The sequence below is a fragment of the Mesoplodon mirus genome, assembly GCF_964341445.2.
Source record: "Mesoplodon mirus genome assembly, chromosome: 8".
NCBI classification, from domain to species: domain Eukaryota; kingdom Metazoa; phylum Chordata; class Mammalia; order Artiodactyla; family Ziphiidae; genus Mesoplodon; species Mesoplodon mirus.
In genome coordinates this window covers 18,704,751-18,723,899 of record NC_138984.1, presented here as the reverse complement: position 1 = coordinate 18,723,899, position 19,149 = coordinate 18,704,751, and the positions used below count along the sequence as shown (strand labels likewise).

Here is a 19,149-nt window from a genome sequence, read left to right as displayed (position 1 = left end):
ACATGGGTTTATTGTGATTAAATGAATGAAATAAATTAGAAGAGAATACACATCACCAACAACCATTTACCAAGCTCTCTGTGGGTATTTCTCATATTATCCCAATCAATGTTCCCAAAGACCCTTTTTAAAGAGAACTTGGCTCAGAGAGGTTAAGTAATTTGCATGAGGTCACACAGTTAATAGAGGGCTCCCTCTTGGGGGTGTGGGTGCTATTTGCCAACCATCCCTGCTCCTCAGCTGGGCCCATGTATCCTGGGGCAGGTGACTGAAGGATAAACACGGCAAGTCTTTCTGGAGTATAATATTTACGTTTATAGCAAAGCCAACTTGGACATACGAAATGGAATGCAAAATCCACATGGACTTCTAAGGTAAATAGAAAACATTAGAAAAAGAAGAGTTTTGCTTTGGGCAGGTTGCTTCAGGTCACACTCCTGGGGGTCAGCCAGGGCTGACTTGCCTTGTGGCGAGGGGCACTTCGGTGGGGGTCTGAGGGGCCCTGGGCCAGCGAGGAGAGACTGTGCCACGGGGCGGGCGATGTGTTAGGAGAAGACGGGGCACTCACGCTTCACGCTGAGCCTGGCCAGGGTGCGATCGTGGTGGCTCTCGCAGCCGTAGGTGCCCTGGTCGGCCAGTACGACGCCGTGGATGAAGAGGCGGTAGACGTGGCCATCCTGGGCCGTGGACAGGCGGGAGTCAGGTGGTAGGGGTGCCCCACCTCGCACCCAGCGCACGGCCCCTGCCGCACCCACTCGGCCTGTCTCTACTTCGAGGCACACGTCCTGGCCTTCCTCTGCCCGCACGTCCCGCAGCCGCCGCAGGAACAGCAGCTCCGTCTCTGGGGAGAAAGAGAGACGGGGCCCTGGAGCCTGGTGGGCTGGCCCCCTGCTCCCTCTCAGGGATCTGTCCCGTTATGGCCGGGGCTGGGAGAATAGGTTCAGGAACAAGACTATTGTGTCTCCATCAGGACCAAACCTCGAACATGGAGCCGGGCACTTGTGGACGTGCCCCCTGCTTGGGCAGTCACGGTCCCCGCGTCCTCGAGCTGGCAGCCTCGCACGGTCAATATGCGGCTTGACCCATTTTGGGCCATCTCTAGCTGGGGCCCTGGGGTGACAATGGCCCCATTGTGCAGCCAAGTGACGTCGGCGTCTGGTGGGGAGACTTCACACCGGAACGTGGCATCATCACCCTCATGGACAGTGAGTGGTGTCAGCTCCGAGACCAGCTTCACCGGCGGTGGTTCTGGGGGGTGGGGTCAGGCAGTGAGGTGGGCTGGGTCTTTCCGCCTCCCTCCTCCTCATCCCCTTTTCATCCCCTCATCTCCAGTAACAGGCCCTCATCCTTCAGTTATTGAACAGAACCTTCCTGAGGACCTACTGTGTGTCAGCCATGAGGTGTTTCAAAGGACAAGATGTCAACGCCCTGCTACTCCTAGCCACCTCCGCCCAATGCTGGCCTGGCACCCACCTCTCTGACGCCCTAGTAATAGTAGGTCATTTACTGTGGACCCAATTTATCTCATTTAACTGTCACAGCGGCCCTACAGGACAAGCACTGTCCCTCCACTTTGGAGCTGGGGCTCAGAGAGTTTAAGCAAGTTGCCAGTGTCACATAACTACTGGGAAGCAGAATCCAGATTGGAACCTGGTGTGGGCAGCGCTGACTCCAGAGCCCTGCTTTTAACCACTGGTCCGTTTCCCTCTATTATTTGAGGGTTCCTGGAAAAGGGAGCCCTGAGCCCTCATCCCAGGAATAGTCACGCATGCGTGGGTTGGAGCCAGAGGCAGCGAGGTGGGGTCAGGGCACGGGGGCCCAGAGTGGTTCGGGCGTGTGGCCCTTGGGGCGTGAGGGGTGCACTGCTACCTTCCACGCTGACGAGGAAGATGCGGCTGTCCTGGGGCGTGTCGCACAGGTACTCCCCGGCGTCCCTGCTCCGGGCCCCCTGCACCCGCAGCACCTGCCTCGCCCCGTCCTGCTCCAGCTGCACCCGCCCCTGGCTCGCCAGGCGCTCGCCATCCTTGTACCAGCGCACGGGGCCCCCCGGCCCGGAGAGGTGCACCGCCAGTTCCAGGTCCCCGCCTGGGGTGCTGCGAACCTTCGTCTGGGCTGCCTTGGGGTCCACCACCCGCACGGGGGGCTCTGTGGGCTCAGAGCCGGGGGTCACCGGGAGGGAGTGGCTCGTGGGCTGGGAGGAGGGCAGTGGGAGGCAAGACGGGGAAAGGGACCGAGAGCGGTGGGGCAGGGGGTGGGCCAGGTGTGCTAGAGAAGGGGGAGACTCATGGGTTTCGGGGTGCGACTCTCAGGCTTCCTGCCCAGGCTATACTCACCAGCCACTTGGACGGTGAAGCTGAGGCTGGGCGCCCCCGGGGCTGCCCCTGATTGGCAGGTGTAGAGGCCTGCGTGGACCGGGTCTGCAGCCCGGATGCAGAGGACACGGCGGGGGCCCTCGGCTTGGAGCTCCAAGCCCTCACCCTCCTGCACCGGCCTCCCGTTGTGGCTCCAGAAGACGAGGGCGCCAGCCCGGGACAGTTCACAGCTCAGCACCAGCGGCTCCCCGGGGGCCACGCAGAGCGGGCTGGGGGCTGCCTCTGGGGCAAGGAACTGGACTGGGGGCTCTGGACAGAGAGGAGAGGTATCAGCTCGGTGATGCTGCTACATCCCGCACCTTGGCTGGCCGGGAGCACCCACCATCCAGGCTGACGTTGAAGGTGACGGCTTCATCACGAGTCTCACACACATACTCCCCGGCGTCCTCAGGCTGGGCGTGGGGCAGGGTCAGGGTGCGAGTGGGCCCCTTGGCACCCAGCTGCAGGGCATCTGATGCTTCCACCTCCAGCCCATCCTTGTACCAGCGCACCTGGGACCCAGCCGGGGCCACCTCGCAGCGCAGCTCCACGCGCCCTGGAGCCCCGAACTGCAGGTCCAGGGAGCGGGCCGCCGGATGCACAATCCTCTCTGGAGTGGCTGGTGGGTGGATAGAGAGGGGAGAGTGGGCTCGGCCAGCAGGCCTCTACCTGCCTCCCCACTAGATTCTCAGCCCTTTGCAGTGCAGCTCTTGGGAACGGTGCCACCTACAATCTGTGGGCACTCACTGGGCGCCAGGTGTTGTGCTAAGCGCACTGCAGCTCTTTTCTCAGCTACTCCTGACTCCCTATGTTGGCTTCACTTTATAGCTGAGCACCTGAAGCCTCTTTATAGAGAACTGACTTGCTCTAGGTCACATGGGAAAAAAAGAGGTAGACCCACACTCACAGCCACATCTATCTGACCCCAGTGCACATCCCTCCCTACCCCACCCGCACTTCCTATCCCCTTTGCCTGCTCCGCCTCCAATCACCACCTGAAAAACCATCTATTTTCCTTATTTTGCTGTCTGTCCACTCTCACAAGAAGGCAAGCTCCATAAAGACAGGTTTTCTCTCCTTGGTTCACTACTGTAGCCCTCAGCATCCAGAACAGTGCTGAGCACGTCAGTATTTGCTGAATAAGTGAATGAATGAGTGCTCCTGGTTGCTGGGCTCTCCACCAGGTCTCTAGTCATTGTCCTGGTATGATTTGGGCAAGTCAGGGCTCTCTAGTGGCCCAGAATGAGGAGGCTGGGGGAGGGGGAAGGCTGGACAAGGGGAGAGCCGTGTGCAGCAGTCAGGGACCCTGAAGGTGCAAGAACTGGGAGGGTTGGGTGTCTGTCCCTCAGCCTCCTGCCTCTTTTCCTCCCCAGGGTGTCCCAGAGACTGCCCACCTGTGACGGTGACAGTGAAGAAGGCTGAGTCGTCTCCAGCGTCGCACACGAACTCGCCCCCGTCCTCGGGCTGGGCCGCAGGCAGCACCAGGCGGCGGCGGGGTCCATCACTCTCCAGCACCAGGGCCTCGCTCTCCTCCACCTCCAGCCCATCCTTGTACCAGCGCACAGGGGCGTCCTCCCGCGACAGCTCACACATCAGCACCACACACTCCAAGCTCACGGCGACCAAGGTCACCTCGTCCCGGGGGTATATGATGCGCACCGGGGGTTCTGCAGAGTGGGGACAACCACAGCCTGTCACAAACTCACTGTCAGCCTCCCTGGAGCCATCTGGCAGCATGAAGTCCCGGTCACCCACAATTGTAAGAGTAATAAGGGTAATAATAGGTCCAAAATCTGTTCTCTGAAACCCCTGGGGCCAGAAGTGCTACAGAATCCACAATGCTTCCGATTCCAGAAATGGTGCGTTTATCACACATCACCTACTGCCCTCAGCCCCCACTGTGGTCCCCCCATAATCAATCACATTAACATTTCTGCAGTGTAACATACAGATAGATTCACCCTAAGCAGGCTAATTAAAAAGTACAAATAGCTTCACAGAGTTAAGTTCAGATTTTACTGAAATGACTTTTAATACCAAACTTACAAAAAGCCTTTTGATTTTGAGTTTTTTTTTTAAATTTCAGAATTGTGGATAAGGGATGGCAGATTCGTAATAGCAAGTACTTATATACAGCTTGCTAGAGTTCCAGGAACAGTCATAAGCACTTTACACCCTCATAGCAATCCTAAGGAGTAGGTATTATTTTATACCCATTTCCCAGATGAGGCAACTGAGGCATGGTGTGATTAAGCAACTTCCTTATGGTCACAGCTGGCTATACCTACTCGAGGGCAGCAGGAAGAACTACCATCTGATAAAGGGAGGGTCAGACTCTGCAAGCAGTGGTAAGGACTCCAAGCCAAGGCTTGCAGGAAACTCAGTAATGAATTTTGCATCTGTGCATGAGTTGTCAACACCTAAGATTTCCCCAGGGATATTAAATGCTGTTTCTAGGAGTTCATCTCCAGCTTCTCCGGAGTGGTCAGTCTTTCACAGAAAAGAGCCATGTCAATATTGGTGGTGACCAGTGCACTGAGCCCGGGCCTGCCCATGATTTCACGTACCTTGGAGGTCTCCCAGAATCATGTCTCCAGGACACTTTTGTGTTCCTTTAGCATTTGGCCCCCTTGTGGCTGGGCTGGGGAACTGCTAGCTTCCTGGTCTAGGTCTTTGCAGAGGCGTGTACGGGCAGATGTGCCCATCAGTGCACACTCAGCCCTTGCCTCCGCCTCCTCCCTAACTGGGCTTATTCTAAGAGTCTACAGGATGCAGGCTGGTTCTCTGAGGCCCAGCAGCACCAGTAGATTGCAGAGTGCGGCTGCCTGAGTGGTGGGGGAGGTGATGGAGGCAGTGGAGTGAGAATAAGGTGCAGCCATGGGGCTGGGGGGCCTGCACAGCTGCGGCCCTCAGCTTGGCATCAGACTTGATTCTCCTGGTCCATGCAAGGTGTGTTGTGTGAGCCTCTTATGAAGAATCTGGTGTTTTGTGGGGAGGCCAGTTATGAGCTGGAATGTGTGTGTCTGCGGCCATTATGTCTGGCCAGGGGTTGGGGCAGGAGAGGTTGAAGGGATTCACTAAGGGACAGAATACGTGCAGTAAGGTCTCTTCGGCTTTGTGACTTGTGTGCTTCAGGCTGCACTATCTGGGGTGCAGGGAGTCGGGGGGCCCTAAGTAGCTCAAGCCTAGGCTGAAGCATTGTTCCTAGGGCAGGGCAGGGGCAGGGCAGGGTAACCAGATGATGCCAGCATCAGGATGGTCGCTCCGGTGCAGCCAGTGGGTTCTTCTGTGCCACCCAGAGCTGCCTAGGTCCCACCCTCCCCATCCCCCTCACACACACACTGGGATTGGCGCTGTGGGCTGCAGTCCCAAAGTTTCTGGCACTGAACCGTCACTTCCAGAGTCATCCTGTGCTTTCCCGATTTGAGCATTCTCCCCCGACCTTCAGCCCAAACCCTGACCCCCACTTAGCTAACTCAGCCGCTGCTCCAAATGGCCACTTTGAAGGCACTTCCTGCCTGCCAACCAGGTCAGCAGCCCCCAGCTTTGGGTACCCACTGCACCCTATCACAACACCCGGCAACCCTCACTCTGAGACCCTCTAATGTGCCCGGCTCTCCTGCCAGTCTGTGCACTCCCGGAGGGACGTGCGCGCATGCGTCTGTGAGCTGCTGAGTGGCCGTCCGGAGCCCACCCCGGGTGGCACGGCGACCGACTTTCCCCGAGGCCCTCCCTGACCTCCAGCTCTGCTCTCTTGAGCCCTCACCCCTCACAGCATTTGTCACGAGGTGTCGCTGTACATTTATTTGCGTGTTTATTGGTTAAACACAGGGGTCGCAAACTCAAATGCCCACGGGGGCCAGGTAAGGTCAGGTCAGTGGCTGAAGTGGTCTGGGGGGAGCAAAAAGGAACAGCGGGCAGGGTGGGACAGAGGAATGGGGGCCCCGTGTTACAGGGGCAGCTGCTACTCAGCACCAGCTGTTCGTCGCCAAGGGGGGAAGCGGGACCAGAGGCGCCGGGTCTTCGGCTTTTTCAAGAGGACGCATAACTCCGGGTTGTTATTTGAACTGTCCTGACTTTGGTAAGACTCTGCAGGCCAAACAAAACATATCTGTGGGCTGTATGGGGCCCTAGGGACTGCCCGTTTGCGACCCCTGGTTAACGGCTGCCTCCCCAGCTCTCTGGCAGCTGGGAGCAGGGACCATGTCTGCAATACGCACCAGTGACCTGCAGCACCTGGCCCAGTGCCTGACACAGAAAGTGCTCAGTAAACGAGCCGGCAGAGGATAGCTATTCCTGGTCTTGGGCACCGGGGAGGAGCCTGCTTATTCGAACACAGATCCTGGGGTCTTCCGGGCAGGGGCCCCCGGTCCATGCACCTGCAGCCCCCCTCCCCCCTCCCCCCACGCTAGCTAGGGGCTATGTGGCCAGCTCCCGCAAGAGCTCAGGACTGTCCTCTGGTGACTGCGGGCAGCTGGGGTGGGCCCACACCTGTGACAGTGACGGTGAAAGAGGCAGACTCGTCATCGATTTCACACAAGTACTCGCCCGAGTCCTCCAGCTGGACGGCGGGCAGCACCAGGCGGCGGACGGTGTCCTCCTTCTGCAGGAGCAGCGCGGGACTCTCCACCACCTCTTCGCCATCCTTGGTCCAGCGCACCTCGGCCCAGGGCCGGCAGAGCTCGCAGGTCAGCACCACACGCTCCAGGCGCACGGCTGCCACATACACCTTGCCGCTGGGGTACACGATCCACGAGGAGACATCTGGAGGACAGGGACAGCTGTGGCCGGGCGTCAGGGGCTGGGGCCGAGGTGCCTGGCTGCCCCACCTGATCCACGCCTGTTCCCTACTCCTGGAAGGTGGGCTGTGTGCTGCAGAAGAGGGTCTTCCCTCAGACCGTGGCTCACAGCTGCTCGGACAGTCACTCACAGTTGGGGCACGGTGGCACAGTGGGGACTGTGGTGTCAGCCTCGGCTGTAGAAACTCTCTACATTCTCTGGGTTGGGACAGGGACAATACGAAAGGTAGGACTGGGGAGAGGAGGGTTGGGTGCCCAGATGGAGCGGGGGTCTCCTGCAGGCCTCAGACCTTCTGACCCCTCTAGTGCCTGGGCGCACCCACCCTAAACCCTGCCCTGTGGTAGCACTGCCACCCCTAAAGCTCCCCTTGGAGGATCTTCAGAACAGAGGAGGCAGGCTTTTCTCTGACTGATGTAGCTGTGACTGGTGTGTTTATGACAATGCATTTTCTGCGGGTGACTGAACCCCAGGGTGCAGAGCATGGGCTGGGGAGAAAGCTGGGGGAAGGGAAGCAGGGGCTGGGAACAGTGGCCCAGGAGTGTGCCAGCCACCCAGGCAGGGGCAGGGCACACTGTCCCCCTCCTGTGGGCCGCCTGGAGCCCCACCTGTGATGGTCACGGTGAAGTAGGCGCGCTCGTCCCCAGCAACGCACTGGAACTCGCCCCCATCTGGAGGCTGGGCGGCGGGCAGCACCAGGCGGTGATGGGGCCCCTCGTTCTCCAGCACCACGAAGTCGCTCTCTTCTACCTCCTGCCCGTCCTTGTACCAGTGCACGGGGGCGTCCTCCCGGTCCACCTCACAGGTCAGCATGACGCACTCGGAGGTTATGGCGTGCACAAACACGTGCTCCCGGGGATCCAGGATGTGCACTGGGGGGTCTGGGGGAGCAGAGATGGGGTCATGCAGACACCCCAAAACAGGAGACATGAGTGCACACTGGCCGCTTGGCTGGGGTAGGGTGCTCTGGGGCAATGACACGGACTACTGGGGGCATGGCAGGTGAGGTGTGACAGATCACATGGCACTGGAGTGCTCTGTGAGTTCCCAGAAGATCAGAGGGGCTTGGCTGGGGACACAGAGGGCTTTGTCTAGGCTGAGAGGAGGTCACTGTCACAGGTCACATCAGGGCTGTACTTGCTGCTTTTTCAAGGAAGCCCCCGGAGGGCTGATTGCAGGACGGGGAAGAGGTGGGAACAAGTTAGTGGTGATACCATGGGGCAGCTCTCCCTACAGGTAGTGAGTTCCCCGTCACTGGGTACATTCAGGCAGGGGCCAGAGGACCTTCTGGCAATGGGGCCACTGAAAGTGAGAAGATGGAGCTGGATCAGTGGTTCCTGAGTTGCTCTCCCAGAGTGGATCTCCAGGCTCTGTCCTGGATATTCTGGTTCTGGAGGCCTGGGGGAGCCTATGCACTTATGGCTTCCAGGGTGGTTCTGAAGCAGCCAGACATGTACTGGCTTCTGAGAGCCTCTGGACCACTGCACCTAAAACTTCCTTTTGACCCTGGCCGCCTGGGGCAGTGGGATAAGCAGTCCTGGGTGTGAACCTAGCTGGGGTATTTGCTGCTGTGTGATCGTGAGCAAGTTGCATAACCTCTCTAAACCTCAGCTGCTTCATCTGTGAATGAAGATATACTGCCCCTCGCGTAGTTGCGAGCACTGAATGCAAGTGTACATTTGAAGTATACAGCAAAGGAACTGGCTAGTAGGTGTCTAACAAATGTTAGCTCCCACCTCCCTTCCCTTAATTGAATTGAGGCCCCCCCCCACTTTCCCACCAGCAAAGGCTACATGGGGGCCAAGTGTGCTGGAGGGTGGTGCATGGGCAGTGTGATCTGCAAACATGTCCCCTTGTCCCCTAGGGCCCCTCGGAAGGGACCCCCAAGCAGGCAGACCAGGGCGGCAGGGTTCGCACAGCCCCCAGGGTCAGCCTCAGCTGGGGGAAGCCCAGGCCGCCACGGTCCCTGACCTTGGACGGAGACGTTGAAGAAGGCTGAGACCCCTTCCGTTCTGCACTCAAACTCGCCACTGTCCTGGACCTGGGCCTCAGGCAGGATCAGGCGGTGTTTGCGCCCATCCATCTTCACCACCAGCGACTCGCTCTCCTCCACCTTCTGCCCGTCCTTGTACCAGCTCGCTGGGAAGTCCACCCGGGAGAGCTCACAGGTCAGTACCACCCGCTCCGAGGTCGTGAAGGTCAACGACGCCTTGTCCTGGGGGCTCAGGATGTGCACCGGGCTCTCTGCTTGGGGAGAGGTGTGGTCATGTGCGGCACCCTAGTTGCACTCTGCTACCCCAATAAACACCCCACTCCAGGGTATGTGCTCAGGGTAGGGGGGTGGGCACATCAGGCCGGATGATTGCCATCGATGCATTTGTTGGTTTTAAAAATTAGTTTTGGGTTGGGACTTCCCTGGTGGTCCAGTGGTTAAGACTCCATGCTCCCAATGCAGGGGGCACAGGTTCAGTCCCTGGTCGGGGAACTAAAATCCCACAGGCCGCATGGCACAGCCAAAAAAAAAAAAATTTTAGGCTTACACACCAATTCTTAAGAGCAGTGGTTTTAGTGTGCATAAGAATTCCCAGGGAGCCTGCTGAAAATGCAGATTCTTAGGCCCCTCCCCACAAGCGTGCAGGGGCCCGGGAATCTGCATTATAGACCAACCTCCAGATGACTCTGATGTTGGTGAACTTGGGCTGCATTTTAGAAACGCTGCTCTGGGTGCTGGTTATTTCTCACTTTGTCCTCCTCCTGGGATGCTGGCAGCTAACCACCTCGAGGCCCTGCACTTGAGCACTGAGGAACTCCTTGACTGGCCAAACTCCAGCCATGGTGCAATGGCAAATGCCAGCATGTTCCCTGCACTTTCAGACCCCTACCAAGATCTGCCGTCCTCGGGGAGGCCTCATGCCCTCTCCTTCCCTCTTTCCCCAGGTGGCAGAGTGTGATTCTGAAGCCAGACCGCCTGGGTTCATAATCCAGCACCAGCACTCATTAGCTTTGTGACTTTGGGCAAGGCACTGAACTTCTCTGTGCCTCAGTTTCCCCATTTGTAAAATGGGATGACAAAAGAACCCATCCTGTAGGGCTGCTGAGAGGACTGTGCCAATTAACATATATAAAGCGATTTAGGATTGTGCCTGGCACACAGAAAGTTGCTCCGATAGCGTCAGCCATTGCGCGACAGGGCAGGAAGCAGTCAGGGGCTAGAAGCCAAGGTCTGCGTCTCTGAGATGACAAACATGACAGAATCCTGCAAACCACAAAGTGCCCCAGAGAATCTGGATATGATGCTGGTGAAAATAACCAGGGGTCCCCTATACGTTGTGCATGAGTTGAAACTGGACTTCTGGATCACTGAGCCCTCTATCTGAGCTAGCTCACCATGGATGATCCTTACTCTCCTGGCCCAGATGTGAGAAGCAGCAATAGCATCTGCCTCATTTTGCTAATGGGACTTCTGTGTCTTGACCCTATCTGCCCACCCTGGTCCCCACCTGCACGAACCTTGGATGGTGAGGGCAGCCGAGTCCTGCACACCTGGGCAGCTGAAGCCAACCAGGGCCCCGCTGTCCTGGTGCTTGACAGCTTGCAGGATGAGTCTGTGCTGCAGGCCCTTCTGCTCCATCCGGTACCGCAGGGCCCCAGGCTCCACCTGGCCCTCTGGCTCATTACTCTTGAGCTCTTCCCCATTAAGGAACCAGGTGCCCTGGATGATGGTGGAGAGATCGAGGGAGAAGACGGCATCTTCCCCGTCATATACCTGCACGTCGTCCAGACCGGCCACCAGGCGAGCTGTGGGCACTGAGATGGGACAGGGTTCGGCCATCAGAACCAGGGGGGTGGCAGAGGGCAGCGACTGGCAGGTAGAAGGCATATAACAGGACAGGGACTGAGGGCCAGGGAAGGGAGGAAGGTGATGGGGAGGGTGCGACTTGGGGTACAGCGGTTGTCAGCCTGGGCTGGCAGGACCAACTCACCGAGGTGAGCAGACCCATGGAACACGACATGGGAGCTGCGGCCGTGTTCGCTGACGGTGCAGACGCGGAAGCGGTAGTCGCCCTCGGAGGGCACACAGTCTCCCGGCACCTCCACGGCCCCAGCTTTCTCAATGCTGAAGCACTGGATCCAGTCTTCTGAGCCCACCTCCTGCCGTTCCAGCCGGTAGATGAAGGGGGTCTCGGGAGCTGGCTCAGGCGGCTTCCAGGTCAGCAGGACCGTGTTCTTGTGGCCCTTGAACATTTCTGCCAACACTGGGGGTCCCGGGGGATTGTGCTTGACGCCTGAGACAAAGGCAGGGTTTGCGTCCGAGCCCTGCTCCAGCCGCCCACAGCCCTCTGACCTTAAGTCCACTTTGCCAACCCAGACTGTGGCATCTGATCACCTTCCAGCCCTGACCCTCCTGTCCAGCCCTTGAGGAGGCTGCCTAGGGGTTTTCAGGCCCTCACATTTGACTCTGAGCAGAGTGGTGGTACGGGAGTTGCCCAGGCTGAAGGTGACCTCGCCAGCATCTTCTCGGGTGACCCCTGGCAGGACCAGGGCATGCATGTGGCCGGAGCTGCTCTGGCAGGTGGCCGGCAGGTCCTCCCCATCTCGACTCCAGCGCCCTTCCACCCCAGCCTCGCGGGTCTCCACCAGCAGCACTGCGTTCTCTCCCTCAAAAACATCCAGCTTCCGGGGCAGCCGCTTCAGAATGGGCCCTGAGACACGGATGGGAGTCCGTCAGCCCAGGGTCTGGGCATCTGCCTGCCTCGGTCTCGGCCTCCTCCCACTGGCCAGCCGACCTTTGACCGTCACGTTGGCCACGGTGCGCACCCGGCCGCGCATCTCGCACAGGTAAACTCCATCGTCATCTGCCTTCAGCCTGTGGATGATGAGGCGCCGGACCGTGCCCTCCTCGATCTGCTCGTACTTGCGGCAGGGCAGCAGCCGCTGGTCCTCGCGGAACCAGGCCGTGGGAATGCGGGAGTTGGGGACTTTACACTCCAGCACCACAATCCCATGCTCCCGGCCCTCCACGTCCTGCAGGGGCCTCGTGAAGCGGAGGCGAGGCTCTGTCAAGAAGGGAGAGACCAGAGAAGGCTCTGGAGAGGGCCCGACCAGGAGAAAGACTCTCCTCCCATCATCTACTGCCTAAACCCACATTAGCTCCAGCCATTTGCTCTTCTCCCAGAGCCAGCAGGCATTGTGGAATCAGAGAAACCCCCAGAAGGGAAGTCAGGGGACCCATATTCTCATCTGACCCTGACACTCGCTAGCCACATCACCTTGACCAAGGCCATTTTCATGATCCTGAGTCTCAGTTTCTTTACTCGTAAAGTGGAAAAAGGGATGGAAGGGCTTGGACCACATCAGTGATTTTCAAATTGTTCCCTGGGGTCCTTCACAGGCACCACACACAATTCTGCAAAGGTTTGAGTTGAATTTCATTTTGAAAGTACTTTAACCACTTTCAAAACTGCATTTTACAAAAAGAAAGCACGATGATGGAAACGGCCAGTGGGTTCACTTGGGCTGCTGGGGAAGCACGTCTGTCTTGTCATGCGGCTCTGGGAAGCTCTGCCATCATGTTGGGCTTTTCTCTCCTCAGGGGGTTTAGAGTTCAGCCCTGCCCGGCCAGTTTGTGCACATCAAACTGTACCCAAGAGGCCACCACTGTGGCACAGGTGCCACATGCTTGACTGCGTGCCAGGCAGGGCTCAGGAGATTTGCCAACTTGTTTTCCTCTGAGGAGAAAAGGTTGGGTAATAACTAGTGAAGGTATAATGTCATGAGTTGTGATGAACTCCTATTATGGAGAGCTTTAACTTCCAGTGTGAGTTTGGGGTGTTTTCCCTCCCTGAATTTTCTATTTATGAGCAATGTAAGCATTTATCAAATACTGTTGGGGACTCAACTTTGATATATAAATTTCCTCTCCTTCACCTTCTTCTTCTTGCAAACCTGAGAGCAGTCTAATGAAAGAATAGTCAAAAATTGTGGGGCATTTTTTTTCTCCCTCAAGTTTTCTCCCTTTGGTGCGAATCAGGAGTTTCTCAATGTGACACCTGCAACTAGGCCTTCCCCATAGGGCTCACAGACTAGACCCAGTTACGTATGGTTAAAATGTATATATTCAATAAAATAGACCCCTTGTTCTCACTGATTGACTTTATAAGTACATGTTATAAATTTGGATTTAGAAGTTCACACCCACAAAATGATCCTTTTACCTGTCTTATTTATTGAGGCCCCAGATGGGATTTCCATCCGGGGACAGGTTGGTGAAATAACAAAGAGGTTGAAATAACAAAGAGGGGTTGTAGGTCCCTCTGGGTCTGTACATGAATCATTCCTTAAAGCCCTTTATCTAAGAGTGATTTTCCACCATCTGCCTCAGAATCATTTGGGGAGCTTGCTAAGAAGTTCCTGGAGTAGGTACCCTGCAGACCTACTAAATCCGAATCCCTGGGGGTTGGGAGGTGGGCGGGAAATGGCATTTTAATACTCAGCCTCCCTTACCCCCCACCGTCTTCTGGACACTGAGTGGGGCTGGAGTTAGGAGGGTCTGGGAGGGCGCTGGAGGCCCCTCCCCAGGGTCCCGGCCGCCCGGGGGCGCCGCGGTACCTTTGACATGCAGCTGCACGGCACTGAGCGTCTGGCCCGCCGAGTTGCGCGCGGCACACACGTAGAGCCCGCGATCCTTGGCCTGGCAGTAGAGCACCTTGAGCACGAAGCCGCCGTCGCGGTCGCGGTACATGAGGCGGCGGCGGTCAGGGAGCAGCGGGTGGCCCTCCCAGTGCCATTCGATCTCGGGCTCGGGCTTGCCCATCACGTAGCAGCGGAACTTGGCGTGCTTGCCCTCGTTCACCCAGAAGGTCTTGGGCGCGCACTTGAGCGGCTCCACCACGGGGTTGGGGGCCTCGTCCGGGTCCTCGGGCGGGCTCTCGGGGGGCTGCTGCACCTGCAGCAGCGCGCCGGCCCGCGCGTGGCCGTGCGCGTTGCGGGCGTGGCACACGTAGACGCCGGAGTCGGGCAGCCGCGCCGCTAGGATGCGCAGCGCCAGGCTCGCGCCCGGGCGACCCTCGGCGCGGCCAGGCTCGAGGGAGAAGTGGCTGCTGTCCCACACTTCGTCCAGCGCCATCCCGTCCTTCTCCCAGTACAGCGTCGGCGCGGGGAGGCCCCCCACCTGGCACTCCAGCACCACCTCTGCCCCCCGCAGCACCCACTGGGACCGGGGCCCCGTCAGGAACACCGGGGCGCCCTCCCCGGCCCCGGGCGGCGGCCGCGGGCGTTCGGCAGGCTGGGGCTCGCGCTCGGGGGCCGGCGGCTCCAGCACGGTGACGGCGGCCGCCGCGTAGGCCTCTCCGGCCGCATTGCGGGCTCGGCACACGTAGACCCCCGCGTCGGTGGGCAGCGCGCCGCTCAGCAGTAGGCCGTGCTCGGCGCCGTCCGCCGGGAAGCTCAGGCGCTCCGAGGCCGCCAGCTGCTGCCCGCCCTTCTCCCACACGACAATGGGCGGCGGCTCCCCCAGCACCACGCACTTGAGCTCGGCCTCGGCGCCACTTACCACCCGCACGGGCCGCGGGAAGCGCAGGAAGCACGGGGGGCTCCCCTGGTCCCCCGAGCCCGCCTTCATCGCGGCGGCGCGGGGGAAGGCCGGGAGCGGCGGGGGAAGGCCGGGAGCGGCGGCGGGAGCCCGGGAGGCGGGGCGCGTCTGGGGACCGGGAGCCGGGACCCGCGGAGCTTTCCCCTGGCCGCCCGCTCCCGGTTCGCCTGCTTACCCTCGGCCCGGAGCTGAGGCTCTGGCGGCGGCGATTCCCGGGCCGGGGCCCAGGGTTCAGGGGGCAGTCCTTCCTGTTTGCCTCCCCAGCGAGGGGCCCCTCAGCCTCCCCTGCCTGCGGCCTGGCTTCCTGCTCCGGAGAGCCAGTCTTCCCAGCCCCCTCCCACAGCCAGGGCCTCTTTCCCCTCCTCCCTCCCACCTCCAGCCGCCAGGTCCCCAGCCGCCCGCCAGGCTTGGGCCTGAGTGGCAGAGGCGCCTGCAGCTGCCAATCCCCAAAATATTCTCTGATGACACAGCTGGAGGACAAGAGCCCAGACTGGCTCCTCCAGGCCAAGTTTAGAGCAGGCGGGACCACCTGCCCCCCGCCCTAGCCCCAGTTCCAGCCCCCGCCCCAGCCCTTCCCCCCAGGACTGGCCCAGCAGCTACGTGGTTGAAAGGGGCCCCAGAAGCTCTGAGGGGCTGGCGCGCTGTGTCTCCCTGACAAGGAACGCTTTTAGGAGCTGGCAGACCCCAGCTTCCAGGCTCCTGCCCCACCTGGTGTCACCTCTGCGCTGGGTGTTGGGTTGTGACTCACTGTGTGTGTGTGTGTGTGTGTAGCGGGGAGGGGTTGTATGTGTGGGTCAGGTCACTTGGGGTGAAAGCCCTCGCCAGCCCCTCCCCCACATTCCTGGCGGGAGTGGGAGATAAGGCTCAGGGCCACAGACATCTACGTCAGAGATAGGAGGTCTCAATGCCATGGGCAGGGGCAACTGGACTGCGGGGCGTGGGAAGGGCTGGGGAAGACTGGGGTGAGAAGGGTAGAAGAGGGCGGGTGGTGGGATGGGGAGGGCAGAGTGGGGAGGCCTGGGCAGACCCTGGCAGAAGGGGCACGGGGCAGGGTGCGAGTTCACCGTTGGCAGGGCCAGGTGAGCTATGTGGCCTCAGCTGCTCCTCTTGCTGCTGGCCCCACGGGGTGGGCATGGCTGCCATGGGCCGGAGCTGGACCGGGAACTTGTCCTGGCCAAGGTGAGGGCCCTGTTCCTGGATGCCTTGGGAGCCCCTGCAGTGACTGGGGAAGGTGGGAGTCCTGGAGTCAGGCGTCTGTCCCGAAGACATGCTGTGAGGGGCTTCATGCGCAGGGGCTCTGAGCCCGAGGAAGAGGATGTCTCCCAGGCCATCCTTTTCCCGGCTACAGGTAACGAGGGTGGGGAGCTGGCACCTTGACTTTGGTAAACAGTGTGGTACTGCAGGGGCTTGGGAGCCAGGCAGGTCTGCGTTTGAATCCCAGACCTGCGACTCAACTGGCCTTGCAGTAATGGACCAGTTACTGAAGCTTCCTGAGCCCCTGTCTCCTCATCTGTAAAAAGGGCAATAATGCCTACCTCTCAGGATTAAGTGAGATGGTGTATCTAGCGTGCATGGTTCACAGGAGGCATTTGGGAGCTAGTCGTCTGGGAGGCCAAGGGTCTCTAGGGACAGAGGTATCTGGGCATGGGCCCCTTCCTGCCATCTTTCCTTCTATCTTGGCTTTTGTTCCCTGCTCCAAACACTGTTTCTTTAGCCCCAGGTAGCTGAGACTTGAGAAGATATCAGGGATGCAGGAGAAAGATTAGCTGGGAAACTAGTCTACCTTCTCTTGAGTTCTCTCCTCATCTCCCCATGTTGCACTGACTCAATGAGTAAAGCCCTCCTCTGGCTAAACTTTCTTGTAATCTGGCCCGCTTTGCTCTCAGAGAGGATCCCTTGCCTCCCTGCACTTCGGGCCCCGTGCAGCACAGTGAGTGTGGCTTTGGGATCAGGCAGAATCCCAGCCTGGCTACTTAGTAGTTAAATGACAGTTCATCTTTCTAAACCTCCGTTTTCTTATCTGCAAAATGGATCAACTGTGAGGTTTATATTGAGATAACCCACATAACAGTACAGCCCCAGTTGCCAGTTCTTCAACTCATGCTGGTTCATGATCGTTTGGTGCCATCTATATACCTGTCAGGGGAAGGATGCCAACTGCATCTTCTTAGAAAGCACTGTCCTCGTTCTGAGTTACATCCTTTCTCCTCCCCCCTCCTCCTTCTCCTTTCTCTTGGTGTTAACCTGCCTTTTTAAGGTGGAATTATTTTAAAGACTTTCTCATGCAATATTTCTGACACATAAAAAGACATAAAGAGTAATATAACGAGTGCTTGTGTACACAGCATTCAAGGTACCATTTCATAGTATCACATGAACAAAAATTTAAATATAACTATCAATTCTAGACGTCGATGAGGGGAGAAAGTGCGGCCTCTTACACATCGCTGATGGGAATAGTAATTGGTAAAACCACTTCAGAGAGAAGTTGGCAACGTCTGGTGTTTTTGTAGTCCTTTAATGATGAAATAACAAACGGGGAGCCTCTGTCAGTTCCCCCGGAGACTGAGGAGGGTCCCGCATCTGGCAAAGCACTCAGTAGAGCGCTTGGCAAGCTCATGAGTGGCAGCCACATCCCTCCTGCTGAGGAGGAGGGTCCCGGGTTCTGCCAGTCAGGGCTGCTCTCTCCCTTCCCTCTGCCTCCTACAGGTGCCGGCCTCGGGGACGAGCCAGCTGCCGGAGAGCTGGCCCAGGAGGCCAAGGAGGGCCTCTTTACATATATGTTCCGGCCATCCCAGCACACACGCAGCCGCCAGGTGACGTCGGCCCAGCTGTGGTTCCACACGGGACTGGACAGGCAGGAGACAGCAGCCGCCAATAGCTCTGGGCCCCTGCTAGGCCTCCTGGCACTGTCATCCGGGGGTCCCACAGCTGTGCCCATGTCACTGGGCCAGGCACCCCCTCGCTGGGCTGTGCTGCACCTGGCCGCCTCTGCCTTCCCTCTGCTGACCCATCCCGCCCTGGTGCTCCTCCTGCACTGTCCTCTCTGTTCCTGCTCAGCGCGGCCCGAGGCCACCCCCTTCCTGGTGGCCCACACTCGGGCCAGGCCTCCCAGCGGAGGGGAGAGAGCCCGCCGCTCCACGCCCCCGCTGCCCTGGCCTTGGTCTCCCGCCGCGCTGCGCCTGCTGCAGAGGCCTCCGGAGGAACCCGGCGCGCATGCCGACTGCCACAGAGCGGCCCTCAACATCTCCTTCCAGGAGCTGGGCTGGGAACGGTGGATCGTGCACCCTCCCAGTTTCATCTTCCACTATTGTCATGGGGGCTGTGGGCTGTCCACCCCGCCGGACCTGTCCCTGCCAGTCCCCGGGGCACCCCCTACCCCTGTGCAACCCCTCTCTTTGGTGCCAGGGCCCCAGCCCTGCTGCGCTGCTCTCCCAGGGACCATGAGGCCCCTACGTGTCCGCACCACCTCGGATGGAGGTTACTCTTTTAAGTATGAGATGGTGCCCAACCTGCTCACGCAGCACTGTGCTTGCATCTAAGGGAGTCCTGCTGGTGGCCGAGTCCCCACCATTACCAGCCTGGGGGAAGGGCAGGGTTCCCACCTCCCCGCTCCTTCCACCTCTCTGCCTGGAGGCTCCCCTCCCTATCCCGTCCCTGTCCCACGGGTAACGTGACAATAAACAGCATAGTGCATATGACTCGGTGTGTATTCTTAGGCTTCTCTGACACGTTGTGTGTGTCGGGGTGAGGTCTGGGCCCTGGGAGCATGGGATTGTGGGATCTCAGGTCACTCAGGCTCACTTGACCTCAGAGATGTGGGGTTCACCAGCTGTAACTGGATGTGTATCTGGTAGGAAGCTACAGTGCTTGGGGATGACAAAAAGGTGCTTCCCAACTCAGGACAGGCACTCTGGAGCCAGAACTGGCCCTCATACAGGCTGGACCTGATGTGTCGGTTGGGTGGCCTGCTGTGCACACCTCATAGTCCCTACGCCCAAGTGGCCTAACCGCCCCCTCCTTGCCACGCTCTGCCCTAGCTGATGGACGCCTAGCTCAAGGTCAGGTGATTTATAGATGTGCCCTGTGTATCTTTACATAATCCCTTAACTCAGCCCTTAATGTCAGACGGTGGAAAGGCAGAGAAACCATTTGCTCTTGTGTGAACCTGTGCCCACACCGAGAGCCCAGAGTGCACAGAGTCCTCTTCTTTTCTTTTCTTTACGTTGCATCTCCTTTCAGTCCATTCTGCCCCACCTTGACTGGGCCCCGCTTCCCTGGCCTTCCTGCTTTCTTTTTCACTCTCCTCCTTCTCCCCTTGGTCTTAGTATCCTCCTGCCCTGCCCTAGGTCCTGGCTCTCAGCCAGTAGGTTCCATCCAGTCTCCCTTTAAGGTGTGTGTGTGTGTGTG

General features: G+C 58.8%; 2 protein-coding genes across 4 annotated transcripts; one reads left to right on the top strand and one right to left on the bottom strand.

The window, feature by feature from the left end:
- Positions 1 to 269: 269 nt before the first annotated feature.
- Positions 270 to 15,071, bottom strand: OBSL1 (obscurin like cytoskeletal adaptor 1). 3 transcript variants are annotated; one of them, XM_082629757.1, is made up of 14 exons: positions 13,758 to 15,071; positions 11,936 to 12,205; positions 11,600 to 11,851; positions 11,132 to 11,434; positions 10,659 to 10,955; positions 9,120 to 9,392; positions 7,757 to 8,029; positions 6,843 to 7,115; positions 3,746 to 4,018; positions 2,695 to 2,970; positions 2,334 to 2,621; positions 1,870 to 2,145; positions 979 to 1,248; positions 270 to 841 (listed from the first exon to the last, which is right to left on the bottom strand). In XM_082629757.1, exons 1-14 carry the CDS (start codon positions 14,767 to 14,769, stop codon positions 546 to 548), a joined length of 4,632 nt encoding a protein of 1,543 aa, XP_082485883.1. In that variant the 5' UTR covers positions 14,770 to 15,071; the 3' UTR covers positions 270 to 545. The 3 variants fall into 3 exon arrangements, with proteins under 3 accessions (XP_082485883.1, XP_082485884.1, XP_082485885.1); XM_082629758.1 differs by lacking the exon at positions 1,870 to 2,145; XM_082629759.1 differs by lacking the exons at positions 270 to 841; positions 979 to 1,248; positions 1,870 to 2,145; ... (1 more) ...; positions 2,695 to 2,970; positions 3,746 to 4,018 and adding an exon at positions 6,145 to 6,440.
- Positions 15,072 to 15,825: 754 nt separating this feature from the next.
- On the top strand, positions 15,826 to 18,411 carry INHA (inhibin subunit alpha; the record flags this gene model as incomplete). The annotated part of the gene is made up of 2 exons (XM_082630455.1): positions 15,826 to 16,087; positions 17,449 to 18,411. 2 exons carry the CDS (start codon positions 15,826 to 15,828, stop codon positions 18,279 to 18,281), a joined length of 1,095 nt encoding a protein of 364 aa, XP_082486581.1. The 3' UTR covers positions 18,282 to 18,411.
- Between the last annotated feature and the right edge of the window lie 738 nt (positions 18,412 to 19,149).

Excerpts from the sequence above, each read along its gene's own strand:
- OBSL1 (XM_082629757.1), bottom strand. The coding sequence starts at position 14,769 with ATGAAGGCGGGCTCGGGGGACCAGGGGAGCCCCCCGTGCTTCCTGCGC. Across the intron at positions 2,971-3,745 it reads CTTCACTGTCACCGTCACAG|CCACTCCAGAGAGGATTGTG; the intron begins GTGGGCAGTCTC and ends TCCACCCACCAG. Across the intron at positions 1,249-1,869 it reads CTTCCTCGTCAGCGTGGAAG|AACCACCGCCGGTGAAGCTG; the intron begins GTAGCAGTGCAC and ends CCCACCCCCCAG.